The sequence below is a fragment of the Dryobates pubescens genome, chromosome 16 (genome assembly GCF_014839835.1).
Source record: "Dryobates pubescens isolate bDryPub1 chromosome 16, bDryPub1.pri, whole genome shotgun sequence".
Classification (NCBI taxonomy): domain Eukaryota; kingdom Metazoa; phylum Chordata; class Aves; order Piciformes; family Picidae; genus Dryobates; species Dryobates pubescens.
Window position 1 is genome coordinate 22,109,659 of NC_071627.1, and position 16,117 is coordinate 22,125,775.

Consider the following 16,117-nt stretch of genomic DNA (forward strand, 5'->3'; position numbering starts at 1 on the left):
AAGGCAGACAGATAAACACTCCCAGACAGGCGCTCGCTGACCCTTCTTTGGGATGATGGTGGCGGTCCCTGGAGCATGGGAGGCTGTGCCCCTGCAGACCGGTCCCCAGAGCAGGTGGCAGCATGGTCGGGCATTGGATGGAGCTGTGCTCTGCTGCCTCGGGGCAGCTGGCTTGTGAAATACCCAGATTTAAATCCCTGCCTAGAGGCACCAAGGGATAAGGACTGAAGGGTTCAAGGGTAACTTTGCTCCTCAGCACAGCCCAGCCCTCTTGAAGGTGGCTCCTGCTTTTAAGCACCTCCATTTCTGTCCCCTGGTGAGACTGCCAGCTTGGAAGTCCAAAAGCCAAAGAATCACAGAGAGGTCAGGACTTTCTTTGTCTCATTCCTCATCAGTGCAGGTGGTTATGAGATTTGTGTGTGTGTGCCTTGCCAGAAAAGAACTAGTTAAAAGTTTATGAGCAATTAAAGGCTAAATGGACCCAGTGGGGTGGATACACTGAGGCCAGAGCAGCCTTATGGGCTGAGGCTGTTGGTCTGTTTGGCTGGACTCAGAGGCAGTGGATGCCCTCTCAGTTTGGTCATACATCCTTCCTCCTCACTTGGCATTGCTACAGACCCATTGTGCTTGGGGCATCTCTGAGGCTGGTGCTAAGAAAAGAGCATTTCCACCAGCTCTCAGTTCCTACCTGGGGGGCTCCTGCCTCCATACACCAACTTACCCACAGGTGTCTTGGGGCAAACTTGTCTTGTTGTGCTTTTGGTGTTGGATAGGAGGGATCAGGAAGCCAGTAGTGATGATAACCTCTGTGTCTGTGAGTACTGACTGAGTTCTGTAGTTCCCAGTCCCTTTTATCCCTTGGAAGAGGACAGCCTACCCCGGCTGGAGCAAAGGAACATCTGATGCTTTCTGAATATCCTCACAAAGTGATGAGGGCACAGATCCACCACACTTTGATTTGGTGACATTTCAGGGCTTTTTGGTCCATGGATGACAATCTCTAGAGCAGAGGAGCGTTGTCTCACCGCTGGCATTGCCCACCGTGAGGAGGGGAAAGATGTTGCCCTGGCCTGGAGGAGCTCTGGGTGCATGGAGGTCAGAGGTGTGGCTGTGACAGGGATGCTGCTGTAGCAGAAGGAAGGCTGCAGCAAGGCTGATCCTGCACAGAGAAGCACAGCTCCTCTGTTTAACCCCTTTAGGGACAGGTCTGAACGATGGCCAACCCTGGGTTGCAGAAAAAGGAACATCTTTTACGACCCCTACAAAATAAGGGACCTGCCTCCTCTGCCGTGGTGCTAATGCACAGTTTGGAGGCATCTTCCATTTTTCTGTCACTGTTGAGTTTGATTTATTCACTGCTTACACCTCAGCCCATTTCCACCTTGCTCACACAGCTTTTCAGCACACCATCTCTGTTTGTTTCCCAGCCTCATTGTGGACTTGGGTGGCTGTCACCCTGTCCTCTCAGTCCCTGGGCACAGCCTGCTCCATTTTGATGTGAATTCCCACAGTGGTTTGGGGCTCACTCTGATCCTCGTGAGGCTGGACACAAAACACCTGGTGTTTCACCCCCACCTTGGCTGGAGCCTGTCGTTCATTTCTCAGCCTTGTGTGATGTCTCACCTCTCTGCAAAACAAGTCTTGCTCTGTGCTGGTGAGCACCAGAAGGAGGAAAAGGAGTAGCTGACAGCCCTACGTCCAAATTCCCTCTAGTGCTCTGCCAGCTGCCTGCTCCTTGTGTTGCTCATGCTTTGCTGCTCCAACTCCCAGCTGGATGCTTGCCCCATGCACAAGGAGGAGTCACTCCATGGGGGAAGTTGGCCAGGCTCTGCCTCCAGCACATGGATTTCCCATGAGTGTATGGCTGGGCATGTGTCCTCCAGCATCAGGACAGTCAGTCCCACCAGAGCAGGTGGGGAAGATGTGACTGGAGCAGAGAGAGGAAGGCTGTGCCTGTGGAGCAAGGGGAAATGGTGCACATGTAGTTTTACCAGCAAATGCTGCTCACTTGGACAAGCCCAGCCTGGAAAGCTGGAGGAGAGGGCTGCTGAAAGGGCAGAGCAAGGTTTCAGAGAATCCTTTGTTTTGCAAGGTGAAGTCACATGTAAAAGATGAGGGGTGATGGGTGCAAAATACTCCTGGGGAGATTCCAGTTGGACACCAAGACAATATTTTACAACAAGGACAGTCAGCCACTGGAATAATCTCCCCAGGAAAGTGGTGGAGCCCTCAACATCACACACTTTTAAGATTGACCTAGACAGATTGCTGTGCTGTCTTGTCCAGGCTGTGCTTTTCCCAAGGAAGGTTGGAGCAGATGCTCCTTGAGGTCCCTTCCACACTGGTATCCTGTAATCCTACCACAATCCTCCTCCTTCTCCCCAGTGCCAGCTCTTGTTGCTCTTTTGCATCAGAAAGGGTCATTCAGTCCCTGTTCCCCCAGCTACCAACAAGGTCCTGAAATTTTATTGCCAGCCTTTCAGGGGCTGGTCTTTGCTCCCATAGTAGCTGTGGTGTGTGGTTGCATGTCTGGCCCTGCTTGCCAGGGAAGAGCCCCATAACTGCTCTTCTGCCTGCAGGGGCAGTTTGGGGCAGCCAAAGGTTCAGGCTGAGGGTAAAACTCAAGGGAAACAGGAGATGCTTTGGAAGCTGAGCCACATTGGGCTTTATGGTACCACTGGACCCTGAGGAATTCCAGGATGTTCAGAGTGGTGTTGAGCCTGAGCCAGACCAGAGCAGCTGCCTGAGCCCAGGGAGTCAGGTGAGGATCACCCATGGTGATCTGTGTTGCATATCTGGGACGTGGGCACAACCTGGAGCCTCAGTCTGGGGATTCTGTTACCTGGTAAGAATCTGCCAGAAAGCCCTTTCATAGAAAGCACCAAATCTCAAGTCCCTGCCTTGCTTTGTTGGGATGCTCACTGGCTGGGAGCTTTTTGCCTGAACACCGCTGAGATGGGGCAGTAGCAGGGTCCCAGTAGCATCCTGGGGGAAAGGACATCCTTTATTTCCCTTCCAGTCTGCCTTCTGTTCCAGGACAGCACTGGTGCTGGCTCGGTGAGGTGCAGGGGGGCAAGCATGAGCGTGCAGCCGTGTCTGGAGCAGCTTTGCTCCATGCATGTCATTTTGCAGCTCTGGCCACAACCCCCCAAAGCAGTGAGCCGGGTGGCAGGAGCGAGAGCTGTGCCGGTTAGCTGGGGACACGCAGCGGATCCAGGCCAGCGCCAGGGAAGGAAGTCAGCGAGAAGGACAGAGTGTGAACAAAATCCCTCTCCGGAAAGGAGCCCTGTTAATCAGTCAGCAGGGCCGACTCAGCACAGAGGGAGGGAAGGGGAAACGGAGAGGGGCTGAGGTGGTGAGCATGGGCTCAGGGGGAGGACCTGGCGCAGGGCTTCCTGCCAGTGGAAGCAGACAGAGAGCAGGAGCTGAGTCTCGCCATGCCGTGCCGTGCCGTCCCTGCGTCGTGCCGTCCCTGCGTCGTGCCATGCCGTGCCATGCTGTCCCTGCATCGTGCCGTGCTGTGCCGTGCCATGCTGTCCCTGCGTCGTGCCGTGCCGTGCTGTCCCTGTGTCTCGCCGTGCCGTGCCATGCTGTCCCTGCGCCGTGCCGTGCCATGCTGTCCCTGCGCCGTGCCGTGCCATGCTGTCCCTGCGCCGTGCCGTGCCATGCTGTCCCTGTGTCTCGCCGTGCCGTGCCATGCTGTCCCTGCGCCGTGCCGTGCTGTCCCTGCGCCGTGCCGTCCCTGCGTCTTGCCGTGCCATGCTGTCCCTGTGCCGTGCCGTCCCTGCGTCATGCTGTGCCGTACCATGCTGTCCCTGCGTCATGCTGTGCCGTGCCATGCTGTCCCTGCACCTTCACCCAGGCACAGCCTTTGCACAGGCTTCCAAATCCATCGTTTGCTGCTGGCTCTGGCACAGACGCTGCCCTGCAGTGATTTGAGTATCTGCAGCCACCACAGGAGAAAAGTAGGCCCCATGCAAAGCTTTCCTGCAGTGTGTTCAGGAGTGGAGAGGCGAGGTCAGGCATGAGGCTGGAGCCTGTGGGTTGCTTGGTCTCTGCAGGATTCCCTAGGGTGAGCAGGGGTTTCCAGGGTGAGCACAGCTTCTTCACCAGGCAAGGAGAGCCCTGGGATGCAGGACCCTAGTGGGCAGCCCTGCTGCTGTGCTGAGAGCAGCAGTGGTTTCAGGGTGCAGAAAGAGGCAGAGGGGGCTAGGGGAAAAAAAATGAAGGAGCTGCCAGTGATAAGGAGAAGGCCCTCAGTACAGCCTGGCCCCTTTCAGAGCCAAGCGCTGAGAGATCAAGGGTAGGGAAACCGCTGGGAAACGCAGTCCTCTGAAAATAGACAAGGTGTGAGTGGCTGTGGGATCCTGCTTCCTCTCCCTGCATCCCATCAATCCCTCTCTGTTTATTTTAATATCCCACTGCCAACTTGCTTGGAAACCATTTGAGCAAACAAAGCCGGCCGGGGCTGCCGCATGCCTTTTCAATTACAGGAGCGCTCTCCCTGCGCGAGGGCACCCTCGGCGTGCGCAGCGGAAGGGGATCGGCGCGCAGGGCCCAGCAGATAAAGCATCGCTGGGGCTGGAGGTGGGGAAGGAGGGACTTGGGGGAGAGGAGACGCTCCACGCTCTGGAGACATCTCCCTCGTGCCCTGGGATTTGCTGGAGACACAAACCAGCTGTATGTCGGTTAGCAGAGATTTAGCGGTCAAGCTCGGCACCAAGTTCAGTACTGGGGAGAGCGAGACGCGGGAGAGAGTCGCAGCAGGGCACACGTTCCCTCAAGGCAAAGGCAGCAACGGGGTGGATCTGTCTGGCAAGCACAATGGGGAATGAAGAACTGGTTCAGGGAAAGCTGATGGTCTTGAAGGTGCTTTTGGCAGGCAGGCAATAGCCTCCGCGCCTTCCTTTTGTGCCCGTGCTGGATGGCTCAGGTGGCTGCGGGCATTGGCATCCTGAGATGCCAGCCCCAGTGTCAAGACGAGTCATGGGTCTCTAGCATGAGCCAGTGCCTGATTTGGAGAGTCCCTGGAGCTGCCAGCAGTTCAGGGCCAGCAAGGAGGCTGGACGGTGGCAAGAGCTGGCCCAGCAGCATGAGCGTCCCCAGACCTACGCTGCGGTGCTTTTGGAGGGAGCAGTGGTTCCTTTTCCTGTTGTAGTCATGGAGGGCCATGGACAGGATGCATCTGCAGGAATCCCACAGCCTCAACCTGCACAGATCGTACTTTTTCTTTCTTCCCCTCCACCCCCTGGTGTTTGCTAACAGGTCACTGGGCAGCACGTGAAGGGAGGCAGGAGGTTATTTCTGCATCCACCCTGCTCCCTCAGAGCCCAGCCGTGGGGAAGATGCGGTGCACAGCATGGGCTGAGAGGCTCCTGCCACCTTGGACCTTCTGTTTAGTGGTTCAAGCAAAGGAGACCACTCTGGTTTTGAGACCCAGATCAGTGCCTGTCACAGCCAGCCCTGGGGATGGCTGTGGCAGGATTTCAGGGGTGAGCTTTCTGCTGGCTGCCACAGAGCACCAACTGATAGGGTCTGCTGTCCTCAACCGGCCCCATGGAAAGCCACATCTTCTGCATTTGGGGTTGAGTGCCAGAGGGGCAGCAGGCAGGCCCCCCCCAGCTGCTTGCTGGGGCTGATGGGCTGGCAGGCTGTGGCCATCTGGAGAGCAATGTTTGCACGGGGATAAGCGTGTCCGGCGTTAATAGGAAATGCAGCTTAGAGGAGAGATTCCTCCCCACCCCCCCCCCTTTCTTTAATAAACCTCCTTGCTTTTTGAAGGGATTTCACCAAAAATGTGCTCATTTATTTTCACAGCCCCAGGGCACATTTTTGTGTTCGACATCTAACATCCCCTCCCTCGGGGAAGGGAAGGTTGGAGGCACAAGGGGCAGGGTCCTCGCTGGGGGCCGAGCACCACCCAGTCCCAGGGGCCCGGGAACGATGACGAATGATGAAGGATGGCTGAACCATGGCTGAACGATGGCTGCTGCTGCTGTGGAGAGAGAGAGAGGTGTCTGAAGGACAGGCTGTGGGGAGCAGGGACAGGCAGAGATGGGCCAGGGTGTCCCTTGGGCTGCCTCATGTGGGCGAGCGCAGAGCAGGCAGAGGATGGCAGGGGGCGATGGCAAGGGGTGACGGCCATCACCCAGCCGTTGCTATGGGGGCAGCCGCAGGGACACCACCTCGGAGCCGTGCGCGGGCGGGAAGGAAGTGGAGAACAATCAGGGAGAACAAGGCCGGCGGCCCTGGCCCGGCGGTGTCGCTCAGCACGTCCCTCCGCCGCTCTAGCCCCCTCGGCAGCCTCTCCTGGTGCCCTGGATGGACCCTGGGCCCCCCAGCTTTGGCACGGGTCTGGCTGCTCCGGCCATGCCTCAGAGACCGTGTGCCAGGGGTGCTGGTGGCCATGCAGTGTCTCCTGGGGCAGGTTTCCCCATAGAGAAGCATGCATCACGTGGCTCTACCGCAGGGCTTTCCAGGCACATGGTCCTCAGGCCACAGGTCGGGAGGAGAGGCCTCATGTGGCGTTCCTGCAGCCTGTGACACCCATGGAAACACAGCGTCCTTGAGACCTCTCCCTGCCTGCCAGATCTCTCTGATACTTGGGTTTGAATGTCAGGAGGGAAGGAGAGAAAGAGAAGGGTGCAGCACACGGTTGCAAAACCCTCACATTTGTCTAGAAGGTGGAGCTAGCCACATATTTTTGCATTCTTTTCTGCCTTAGCATCTACCTGACTCACAGCTCCACATTTCACAACTTTTTTTTCCTCCTTTGTCTTTATTTTTCTTTCCCCCCCCCATCCCCCATCCCCCATTTCTATTTCTGGTTGGTTTGCTTGCTTGTTTTTGCAGTCACCAAGACTTCTTCTTTTGAATTATCTCACTTCTCCAGAAGCTGGAGTTTTAAGATAAGGATCACAAAGTAATGACAGTCAGCACCAGGGTGCTGAGGAAAAACAAGAGGGCTGTCCCTGGAGGTAACCGGTACTTCGAGATGCTTTGTCCATGAGGAGCTGGCTTAGGGTGCGTGTCTGGCATGCCGGAGATGCGAGCCCACAAGAACTGGGACTCTCCCCAAAAACAAAAGCCAGCTGGGAGAAGCAGTGATAATGTTTAACTGCCCATCCTTGAGCCTGGATAGTTTCACTCCTGGAATGCCTGTCCAGCTGTGGTGCAGGGAAGGGAGCTGCTGTAATCCCCAGAGGTTTGGCCCTGTTGGGGTGACTGCCTGTATCCGAGAGTGCCCAGCAGGCGACAGGCATCCTGTGAATGCCTGCTGGCTCCTGACAGCTTCTGCACAGGAGTTTTGCATTTGTGATATGTAGGCAGACCTGATTTGTCCCTCTGATTACAGAAAACTCCACATGGATAGAAAAACCTCTTGCCAGGCTCCCTCCACTTACCAGATAAGATCATTTTGGAGCCCTAATCCAAGTGTGTTCAATCTCAGTCACCTGGTGAGGAATGACCACACCTGGATCCTCTCATTTCTGGTCTTCTGTTCTTTTTTCTGGCCCTCATCTGTGTTTGTCTGTCTGTCTGAGCCCAGGGGCTGTCTGGCCCTGGCCCTGTGGCTGTTGTTGAAGCACTCTTAGAGCCAGGAGGGCTGCAAGTGAGCTGCTTGTGACCCAGCGAGCCAGCAGACTCCTATGAGATGTTTCCCTCAAGAAGCTTTGCCCTTCTCTGGGTTTATAATGCCAAGGTAGCTGCTGCCCACAGCAGTGGGTCCAGACTAGCAGATGTCTGCATCATCCCTTCTCTCTCTCTCTCCAGACCTGGTGAGCAGCTATTCTATGACCCCCCCTACTCTCAGCATCACCGAGGAAGAGCACATCATCAACACCAAGGACACGCTGACCATCACCTGCAGGTAAGGTGCAAGCAAACGTGGCTCTGCCTAGACCATTTTTACCTGGTAAATGTTGGAGGACCAGGCAAGGAGACCCCATCAGGAACACCTGGGCTGCAGCACACCTCTAATTACCACAACTGACAGAAATCTTCCACATTCACCAAGTATAAATTCTCCTAATTAGTTAATTGAAAAAGAAGCTGAAGATGACTCGGAGAAGACAGTGATAACCTCTGCTGCAGTCTTGCAGGCAAAAGGAAGATAAAGATTTGCATGATCTAATAGCTTCCTTGTAAGCTCTTGAGGGAAGGTGGCCTTCCTAGACCTCCTTCTCTTTCTCTGCCATTGCTTATTCTCACTTCATCACAGCAGGGTTGTAGGTCTGGCTTCTAAATCTGGCAGGCCAGCTTGGGGGATGCTAAGCTCTATCAACAGGAGGAAGCAAGGCTGCACTCAGTAATGGCTGTGAGAGGCTGGGCTTTAATGCTCTGCTTTGTAAACATGGGAGTGAAGAGAAGCCCCATCCAGGCCAGGTGAATAACGCTGAGAGAGGTTGTTTTGGAGACTGTGGCTCTGGGGGGGCGATGTGCTGGAGCTGATTTCTCTGGCGCTGGGACACTCGGCTGCTGTCAGCACTGTATTCCCTATCTTGGAAAGGGGGGGCGGAAAACAAAGCTGCCACAAGTGGGAGAATTGACCAAGGTCAATTTTCATCACAAAGCTGGAGTTTCCCTTCAGCAGCTGAAAGCAGATCCATGCCTGAGATCTGAGTGCTAGGGCCCAGTGGGGGTATAAATTCGGCGTGGGCCTCAGATGGGTGTTTCTCAGTGTTATATATAACCAGGGAGCAATTACCGCAAGCACTTGGCTGGCATCGTGTTCATGTCTTGTCACAAACATATTTAACTTTTCCTGGAACAGATGGCATTGCTTTTACTTTGTGAATGAGTTCACAGCTGGGGAGAGGGACAGGGGAAAGGTTCTTGATGGCCACACTGAACTGGTTTCACTTGGTCTGGGAAGGCAGGCGGCGGCAGGCTTGGTCATGCTGTGACCTGAAGAGCCATGGTGTGTGCTGGGTTGTAGGAAATGCATGAGATGGAGGGCTGTGGTCAGCCACATAGCTGCTGTTGGGGGTAGAGAGGGAGAGGAGGGAGTCAGGGGACTCCAGTGCTCTGCCATGGTAGTTCTCTCCACAGAGGGATGTGGGAGCTGACAGTCTCTGTTGAAACTCTGGAAGAAGGAAGATGGACGTTATCCTGAATGACCTTATAATCAGGCCAAACCCTTGCCCAGCACTGGCCCAGGAAGGGACACAGAAAGTGATTTCCAAGGCTGTGTTGCTTGCAGATTTAGCCAAGGCTAAAGGACACACTGAAGTCAGAGGTGTGGTATAGAAAGTGTCTTCTGCAGTCAGGCATGAACACATCTGCTTAGCACCATGAAGCGGAAAGCTTTGCTTTTCAGGTAACCCTCCTGCACTGCAGACAAGATTGCCCTTTCCTTCTGCATTTGTTAGGTATTGATTAATGGGAAGGGAAAAGCACATGAAGTGTAAAAACATAGTTCCAGTCTGGGCTCTGCACGGCCTGGCCTTGCAGGGAGCCTTGTACAAGCTGCAGAGCCTCTCCATGTGGCAATAAGCTCCTTGTTTCCTGCAGCAGGCTTGCAGGGCAGCATCCATACAGCACGGTGGCATGGACAGGACAAGGGGCAGTGGGTGCAAGCTGGAGCATAGGAGGTTCCACCTGAATATAAGGAAAAAGTTTTTCACTGTGAGGGTGGCAGAGCACTGGAGCAGGCTGCCCAGAGAGGCTGTGGAGTCTTCTCTGCAGACTTTCAAATCCCAGCTGGATGCATTCCTGTGTGCCCTACTCTAGGTGATCCTGCCCTGGCAGGGGGGTTGGACTGGATGATCTTTTGAGGTCCTTTCCAACCCCTAACTTTCTGTGATTGTGTGACACAGCTGAGATAAGGAACATCCCTACTCCTGGCTCCCAGGCCCTGTGCAGGACTGAGCTGACCAGCCAAAGAGCAGCAGGGTCATCTGCAAACAATACCAAACCCTGTGCACCCAATGCCCACATTGATCCCTTGCTGCCCCCAGCCTCTGCATCCTGTTGTCTCAGATATGCCACTCAGGGCAGTGCAGTGTCCTACTTCACACCATCCACAGGCAGGTAAGTCTCAGCATCTCCTGTGTGGCTCAGAGGTTCACCTTCTCCCTCTGAGCTCTCAAGCCTCTGTTTTTCTAATGTCTTGAGAAAAGGCTTTTAACTGTGGGACACTATTACTTCATTTGAATGAAAAGTAAATCTTTCTGCTCCCTGGATCTCTAATTACACCCAGCTGCTCCTCCAACCTCTTCTCTGGACCGTGGCCCACCCTAGGAAGACCTGGCCTGTATTAGTGGGAGCTGAAGGGAAAAGCATGCAGACCACCAAGAGAACAGGCAAAGGAGAGGGTGGTGGGGCAGGGTAGGGCAATAAAAAAACCTGAAATCAAATCCAGGATCCAGAGCTTTGCTGCTGAGCATCGTGTTGGAGGTGGCTTCAGTTTGACCCTGGTCTTCCCTTGAGAACAATGTCCTCTGGCTGCTCTTTGAGCTGCCCTGGAGCCAGGAGTATGGGCCTGCTTGAAGCAGTGCCACAGAAGAAAGCTGAGCTCAAAACCCCCCACATGAGCCTCCCTGGAGACCTTTCAAGCTTCACCCACTGAGCGTGGGAGTTCTGCAGCCAACTGTGCTCTCAGGCTCCCTTGCAGCAGCCTGGAACTCACACACCCACAGCTCTGCAGCCCCCCTCCTGCTCCACAGTCCACTTAAGCCTCATTGGTGACCAGAGACTGTGCCAGACCACAGGTGAAGTGATGCCTCTGGAGCTGGACATGCTTATCAGAAACCCAAAGACACAGCACATGCACAGGGAGCCCCCAGGTGCTTTTGCAAATGGCATTGCATACAGGCACATTCCTCTGTCACCCAGCACAGTGCACCCTTGAGAGGTCCAGACAGAGCAGGGGACCAGTGTAGGAGCATTCCCCAAAGTACAGCTGATGCCAAGGCTGGCTGAGAGCCCCAGTGATGTTTTGATCTAAGCATGTGGCAGAGTAGGGCAAAGGGGCTGATGCCCTCATGGACACTGCATCCTTTATTAGCTCCCATCCTGAGAAGGAAGGAAGGAATATTGTGAATCTCTGCATTCATGCCCCCAGCAGCCTGTGCTGGGGGAAAGCAGAGAGCTTGTGCTGTTCTGGCTCATGAATATTGGAGCAGAGCCCACAGCAGCCAGCTGCACAACAGCAGAAACCTCCAGAGGAATTGACTTGGTCCTGGCTGTGCCAGTGCGGCCACATCCATCCCATCCCACAGGTGCTGGCCACTCAGATGGAGTGGGAACATCACCCTGATGTAGAAAAAAGAAGGACAAGGTTGTCCCTTGCTGCCTAGTGACTTGTTAACAGAGCTGACTGGCAGATGCACAAACCTGCTCTAGCAGAGAGGAAGTATTTGACCTCCGAGCCCTGTTGGCTCTTATGGAGGAAATGAGCACTGTGGCAGAACTGGAGGAGTCTGAGGATACAGCAGTACCCCACCATGACTGCTCTGGAGCAGCATCCAGGGACACACAACACCTGCTGCCTCTTTCCTACATGTGTGCAACTGCTGTGAACATCCTCTGTGGTGCTAAGGGAGGATCTGTCTGATCCCAGCTAAGCCACAAAGCCGCAGCCAGCTTTGTCCATCACATCACGCTTTGGAGCTTCAAAGGGGATTGAAGAAAAGTGGTGCCAATTGCAACATCTCCCTTGAAGAGCATCTATCCTGAAAAGATTGAGGAAAGCAGCTGTGCAGAAGCCTACAGTGCATTTGTTTCCAGCTGGCACCAGCGGGCTCCGTCGCCCAGAGGCACATTATCACAGGGCTGGAAGAAAACAACTTGGGAACAAATCTTCAAAGGTGATAGATAGGAGGGAGGAAAACAGAAGCTGAGGCTTGGACTTTCCCCCAAACGCAGAGGGCAGATGGAGAAGTCCAAGTCAGCCTGGCCTGGCTTCATCCCTGCCACCTTCTGGTCCTCTTAAGGCACCGGCAGCCCTAACATAGCCTACACCCTCCGTGCGCCCGCTGAATCCGGCGGAGCAAGGCGTGATGCAGGGAGTGCCTTAGCCGAGAGCTGCCCCCGGGCTGGTGGTGCTGCTTGCTCTGGCCCATCCGTGTTTATACAAACTCGTGTCACTCAGCTACTGCTGGCCTTGGTGGTTGCTCAAACAAGGGGATCTGATAATGCGTGAAAAGCCCCGCGGGTAAACAAACAGAAGGCGGAAACGCTGGAGCCTTGTACAAGTACCCTGCCCCACGTGGAGAGCCAAAACCGCCTGAGCAAAGGCTCTGGGGCTCCTTTGTGCCCTCAGGGTCTGAAGCTCTCGGCTGGGGGTTGAGGGTGGGGCCCAGGCTTTCACAGAATTTCAGGGGCTGGAAGGGACCTGGAAAGCTCATCCAGACCAACCCCCTGCCAGAGCAGGAGCACCTACACCAGGTCACACAGGAAGGCATCTAGGTGGCTTTGGAATATCTCCAGAGAGGGAGACTCCACAACCTTAGCCTGAAGAAGAGGAGGCTCAGAGGAGACAGCAATAATGTCTACAACTACCTGAAGGGAGGTTGTAGCCAGGTGGGGGTTGGTCTCTTCTCCCAGGCAACCAGCACCAGAACAAGAGGACACAGTCTCAAGCTGCACCAGGAGAGGTTTAGGCTGGATGTTAGGAAGAATTTCTTCACAGAAAGAGAGATTGGCCATTGGAATGTGCTGCCCAGGGAGGTGGTGGAGTCACCATCACTAGAAGTGTATAAGAAGAGGCTGGATGAGGCACTTAGTGCCATGGTTTAGTTGATTAGATGGTGTTGGGTGATAGGTTGGACTCGATGATCTCGAAGGTCTTTTCCAACCAGGTTAATTCTGTTCTATTCTCCCTGGGCAGCCTGTTCCAGTGCTCTGTCATCCTCTCAGTGAAAAATTTTTTCCTCATATTTAGGTGACACTTCCTATGGCTCAACTTCCACCACTGCCCCTTGTGCTGTCACTGGGCACCACCGAGCAGAGGCTGGCTCCAGCCTCTCGGGACTCACCCTGCACATACTTCTAAACATTGATGAGGTCACCTCTCAGTCTCCTCCTCTCCAAACTAAAGAGCCCTCAGCTCTCTCAGTCTCTCCTTGTATGGAAGATGTTCCACTCCTTTAATCATCCCCATGGCTCTGCACTGGACCCTTTCAAGCAGCTCACTGTCTTTCTTGACCTGAGGGGCCCAGAACTGGACACAATATTCCAGATGTGGCCTCTCCAGTGCAGAGTAGAGGGGGAGGAGAACCTCTCTCGACCTACTGGTCACACCCCTTCTAATCCACCCCAGAATGGCATTGGCCTTCTTGGCCACAAGAGCACATGGCTGGTTTGCACCCAGTGCAGGCAGTGGGCACTGAGTGCTGCTGGTTTTGGTGATCAGATTTCCCTCTGCATAAACAGGGTGGGAAAACCCTCCAAATTCAAGCCTTACTTTTATGGAAGTGTTTGTGAGCCTCTGATGCTTTGGAAAAACCTGCCTGTGATTCCTGGATGCAAGCTGCTGGAGCTGTACTTCCAGTCCTGCCTCAAGCACTGAAGGCATTTGTAGTGAAGGCAGAAGCTTCAGGCACTGGAGTGTGCTGCCCAGGGAGGTGGTGGAGTCACCAGCTCCGGATGTGTTTAAAGGCCATTTGGATGTGGTGTTTGGGAATATGGTTTAGGGGTGAGCTTTGAAGAGTAGGGTAATTGGTTGGACTTGGTGATCCTGAGGGTCTTTCCCATCCTGAATGTTTCTGTGATGCTTCTGTGATGTTTAGGCTGGGTCAGAGCGTGGCTGTCCCCAAGGGCACGACACTGCCTGGTGGCACAGGGCAGCACGCTGTCTCCCAGCTCATCCACAGCAAGCCAGGCAGCAGGGACTGGAAGAGAGCAAAGTCTGCAGGAAGATAAATCAGCTGCTGAAGACAAACACAAAGGGGCAGGTCTTTCCCCCACCCTTGGACAGAAATCCTTCCCTCATTTAATCTGAGCCATTGTGCCCTCCAATGGCACCTTCTCTCCCTTCCCCCTCGATGTGCCTGCCTGTCTGCTGGATCCAGCTGTTGGTGATGGTCGCAGTTTGGTCGCCCTTTAAAGCAGCTGCCCACAAAGCTGCCCTGGCAGGGTCCTGGCAGTGGAGCTGTGCATGCCAACATGCTTATTCTTGACTTGTATCGTGGATGAACCCAGTTTCCCCCCCTCAGAGCAAACAGTGCTGACAAAGGGCCGCTTCTCCCCCACAGCTGTCCCTTCCCGTGTCGTCTTTTTTCCCTTTTGCACATTCTCAACAGACTTCCAGCCACATTGGCAAACTTTCAAGTGGGAACTAGGCCTTCCTCTGAAAGGGGCTCTGAGTTCACAGGAGGAAACTTGCAGCATGGAATCAAAGCTTGGTTTGTTTGTAGTAAACAAGTGGAGTAAGAGCAAGCCGTGGTGGCCGGCGTGTGTGCCCACACGTCATGTGCAAGCCTCCTGCTCTGGAGAGCCTCAGCTACATATAAAAGCACAACTGCAGGCTCTGTCTGGGGGTTTCTTGTGCTTCCTGCACTTCTCTGTTTGCCTTTGGGCTGCTGGTGAACAGGCTCTGAGGTTGTACTCTTGAAGAGGTGTCTGTAGCAGAGGTGGGAATGGGCAGCAGCTCCAGGCCAGCCAGGGGGTTGAAGGGGCTGGAGGGTGCTGTGCAAAGCAAGGGAACCCCCTCTCACAGCAGCAGAAAGGAAACAGCTGGCAACTGAACAGAGGGTGATGAGCTGAGCCTCCTCGTTTTCTGCTTGCTGTCTTTTATCTCTGACTCCCTCTTGCTTTTCTCTTTCTCATTTTCTTTCCAGTCTGTTTTCCTTCCTTCATTCTGCTTCCCACTCCATTCATCACACTACAAGCCCCAGCCAGCAGCTACATGGAGCCATGGGAACTCATCACATCTGTGTGTTTTCTTAATAGCTTTGGACCCTTTTAATAAAGAGAGGGAATAGAGAATAAATGGAACCTTTCCCTCAAGGCCCTGTGTGGTTCCCTGACCTGGTATCAATACCAGCAGGACAAAGTCATGGGAGGGGGAGACTTAATTGTGAGTGGGCTGAAACCTTACAGCTTAGCATGGCTATAGAGGTGCCCTGGGGAAGGGAACAAGCCCCTGCTGAGTGAAGCTGCTGCCATTTCCCCATGCCTGTTTTCCTCCTTGGAGGATGGCCGTTCCTCCCTGCCACAGCTGGCCCCCCTGCAGCTGTGCATGGAGTCACCCAGGGCAGTTAAAGCCTCAAAGCTAACTCTCCTCTTTGCCCATGTCTAGAGGCCAGCACCCCTTGGAGTGGTCGTGGCCTGGGGGCAAGGTGGACCCTGCTGGGAAGGAGAAGGAGCCTGAGTTGGTGTCCTCAGCAGCCCCCAGCAGTGGCCAGGCAGTCCGAGAAGAAGACTGCGAGGGGACAGGCACAAAGCCGTACTGCAAGGTCCTGGTGGTGACGGAGACCCAGGCCAACCACACAGGTTACTATCGCTGCTACTACAAGTACATTGATGCCAAAATCGAGGGCACCACGGCAGTCAGCACCTACGTGTTCGTCAGAGGTAAGAGCTGCACCTCCGGGCTGGGGGAGCTCAGGGGCAGCCTGGGCACCAGCGGTGCTGGGGAGGTTAAAAACCTCGGCGTGCTCCGCGGCCTCCCTGGGCAGAGCGTGGCTGCTGCGGGCTCGGGGAGAGGACCAAGGGCTGGCTCCCTGCAGGAATCAATATCCCTCCGTTTCTGGGCAGCGCCTGAGATTCAATTACGTCCTGGCCCGGGGGCATCGCTCCAGCCAGGCTGGAATGTAGGAATTTAAGGAGTGAGCGCTCGGCCTCAGGGATGCTCCACTGCTAAAAAAAGCACAAGAGTTAGCTCCTGGGCAGCTGGGGACTCTCCGAGACGAAAGGGCTGCGGATGATAATGTTCCGTTAAGCTGGGACTGAGCGAGGGAGAGGAGGAGTGGTGCAAATGCACCGTGTGCAGCCTCCTCCTCTCCCCGGGCTTGAGCTGCTGGAGCTGCTCCACAGTGGCAGACACAGATGCTCCTCTCCGCACTGCTCATGGAGGGCAGGGTCATGAGATGTGTTTCGGAGCAGGAGGGCTGTCCACAGGGCTTTGAGCTAGGGCCTCAGCTCAGCAAGTAGCTGTGGGGTCAATACTCAT

General features: G+C 54.7%; 1 protein-coding gene across 1 annotated transcript in view; it reads left to right on the top strand.

The window, feature by feature from the left end:
* The window catches only part of FLT4 (fms related receptor tyrosine kinase 4), a 61,712-nt gene that overhangs the window by 15,248 nt on the left and 30,347 nt on the right, over window positions 1–16,117 (top strand). Inside the window, exons 2-3 of the mRNA XM_054168726.1 lie at window positions 7,774–7,870; window positions 15,245–15,519. Of these exons, the coding sequence (XP_054024701.1) occupies window positions 7,774–7,870; window positions 15,245–15,519 (372 nt within the window). The remainder of the gene's footprint in view (window positions 1–7,773; window positions 7,871–15,244; window positions 15,520–16,117) is intronic.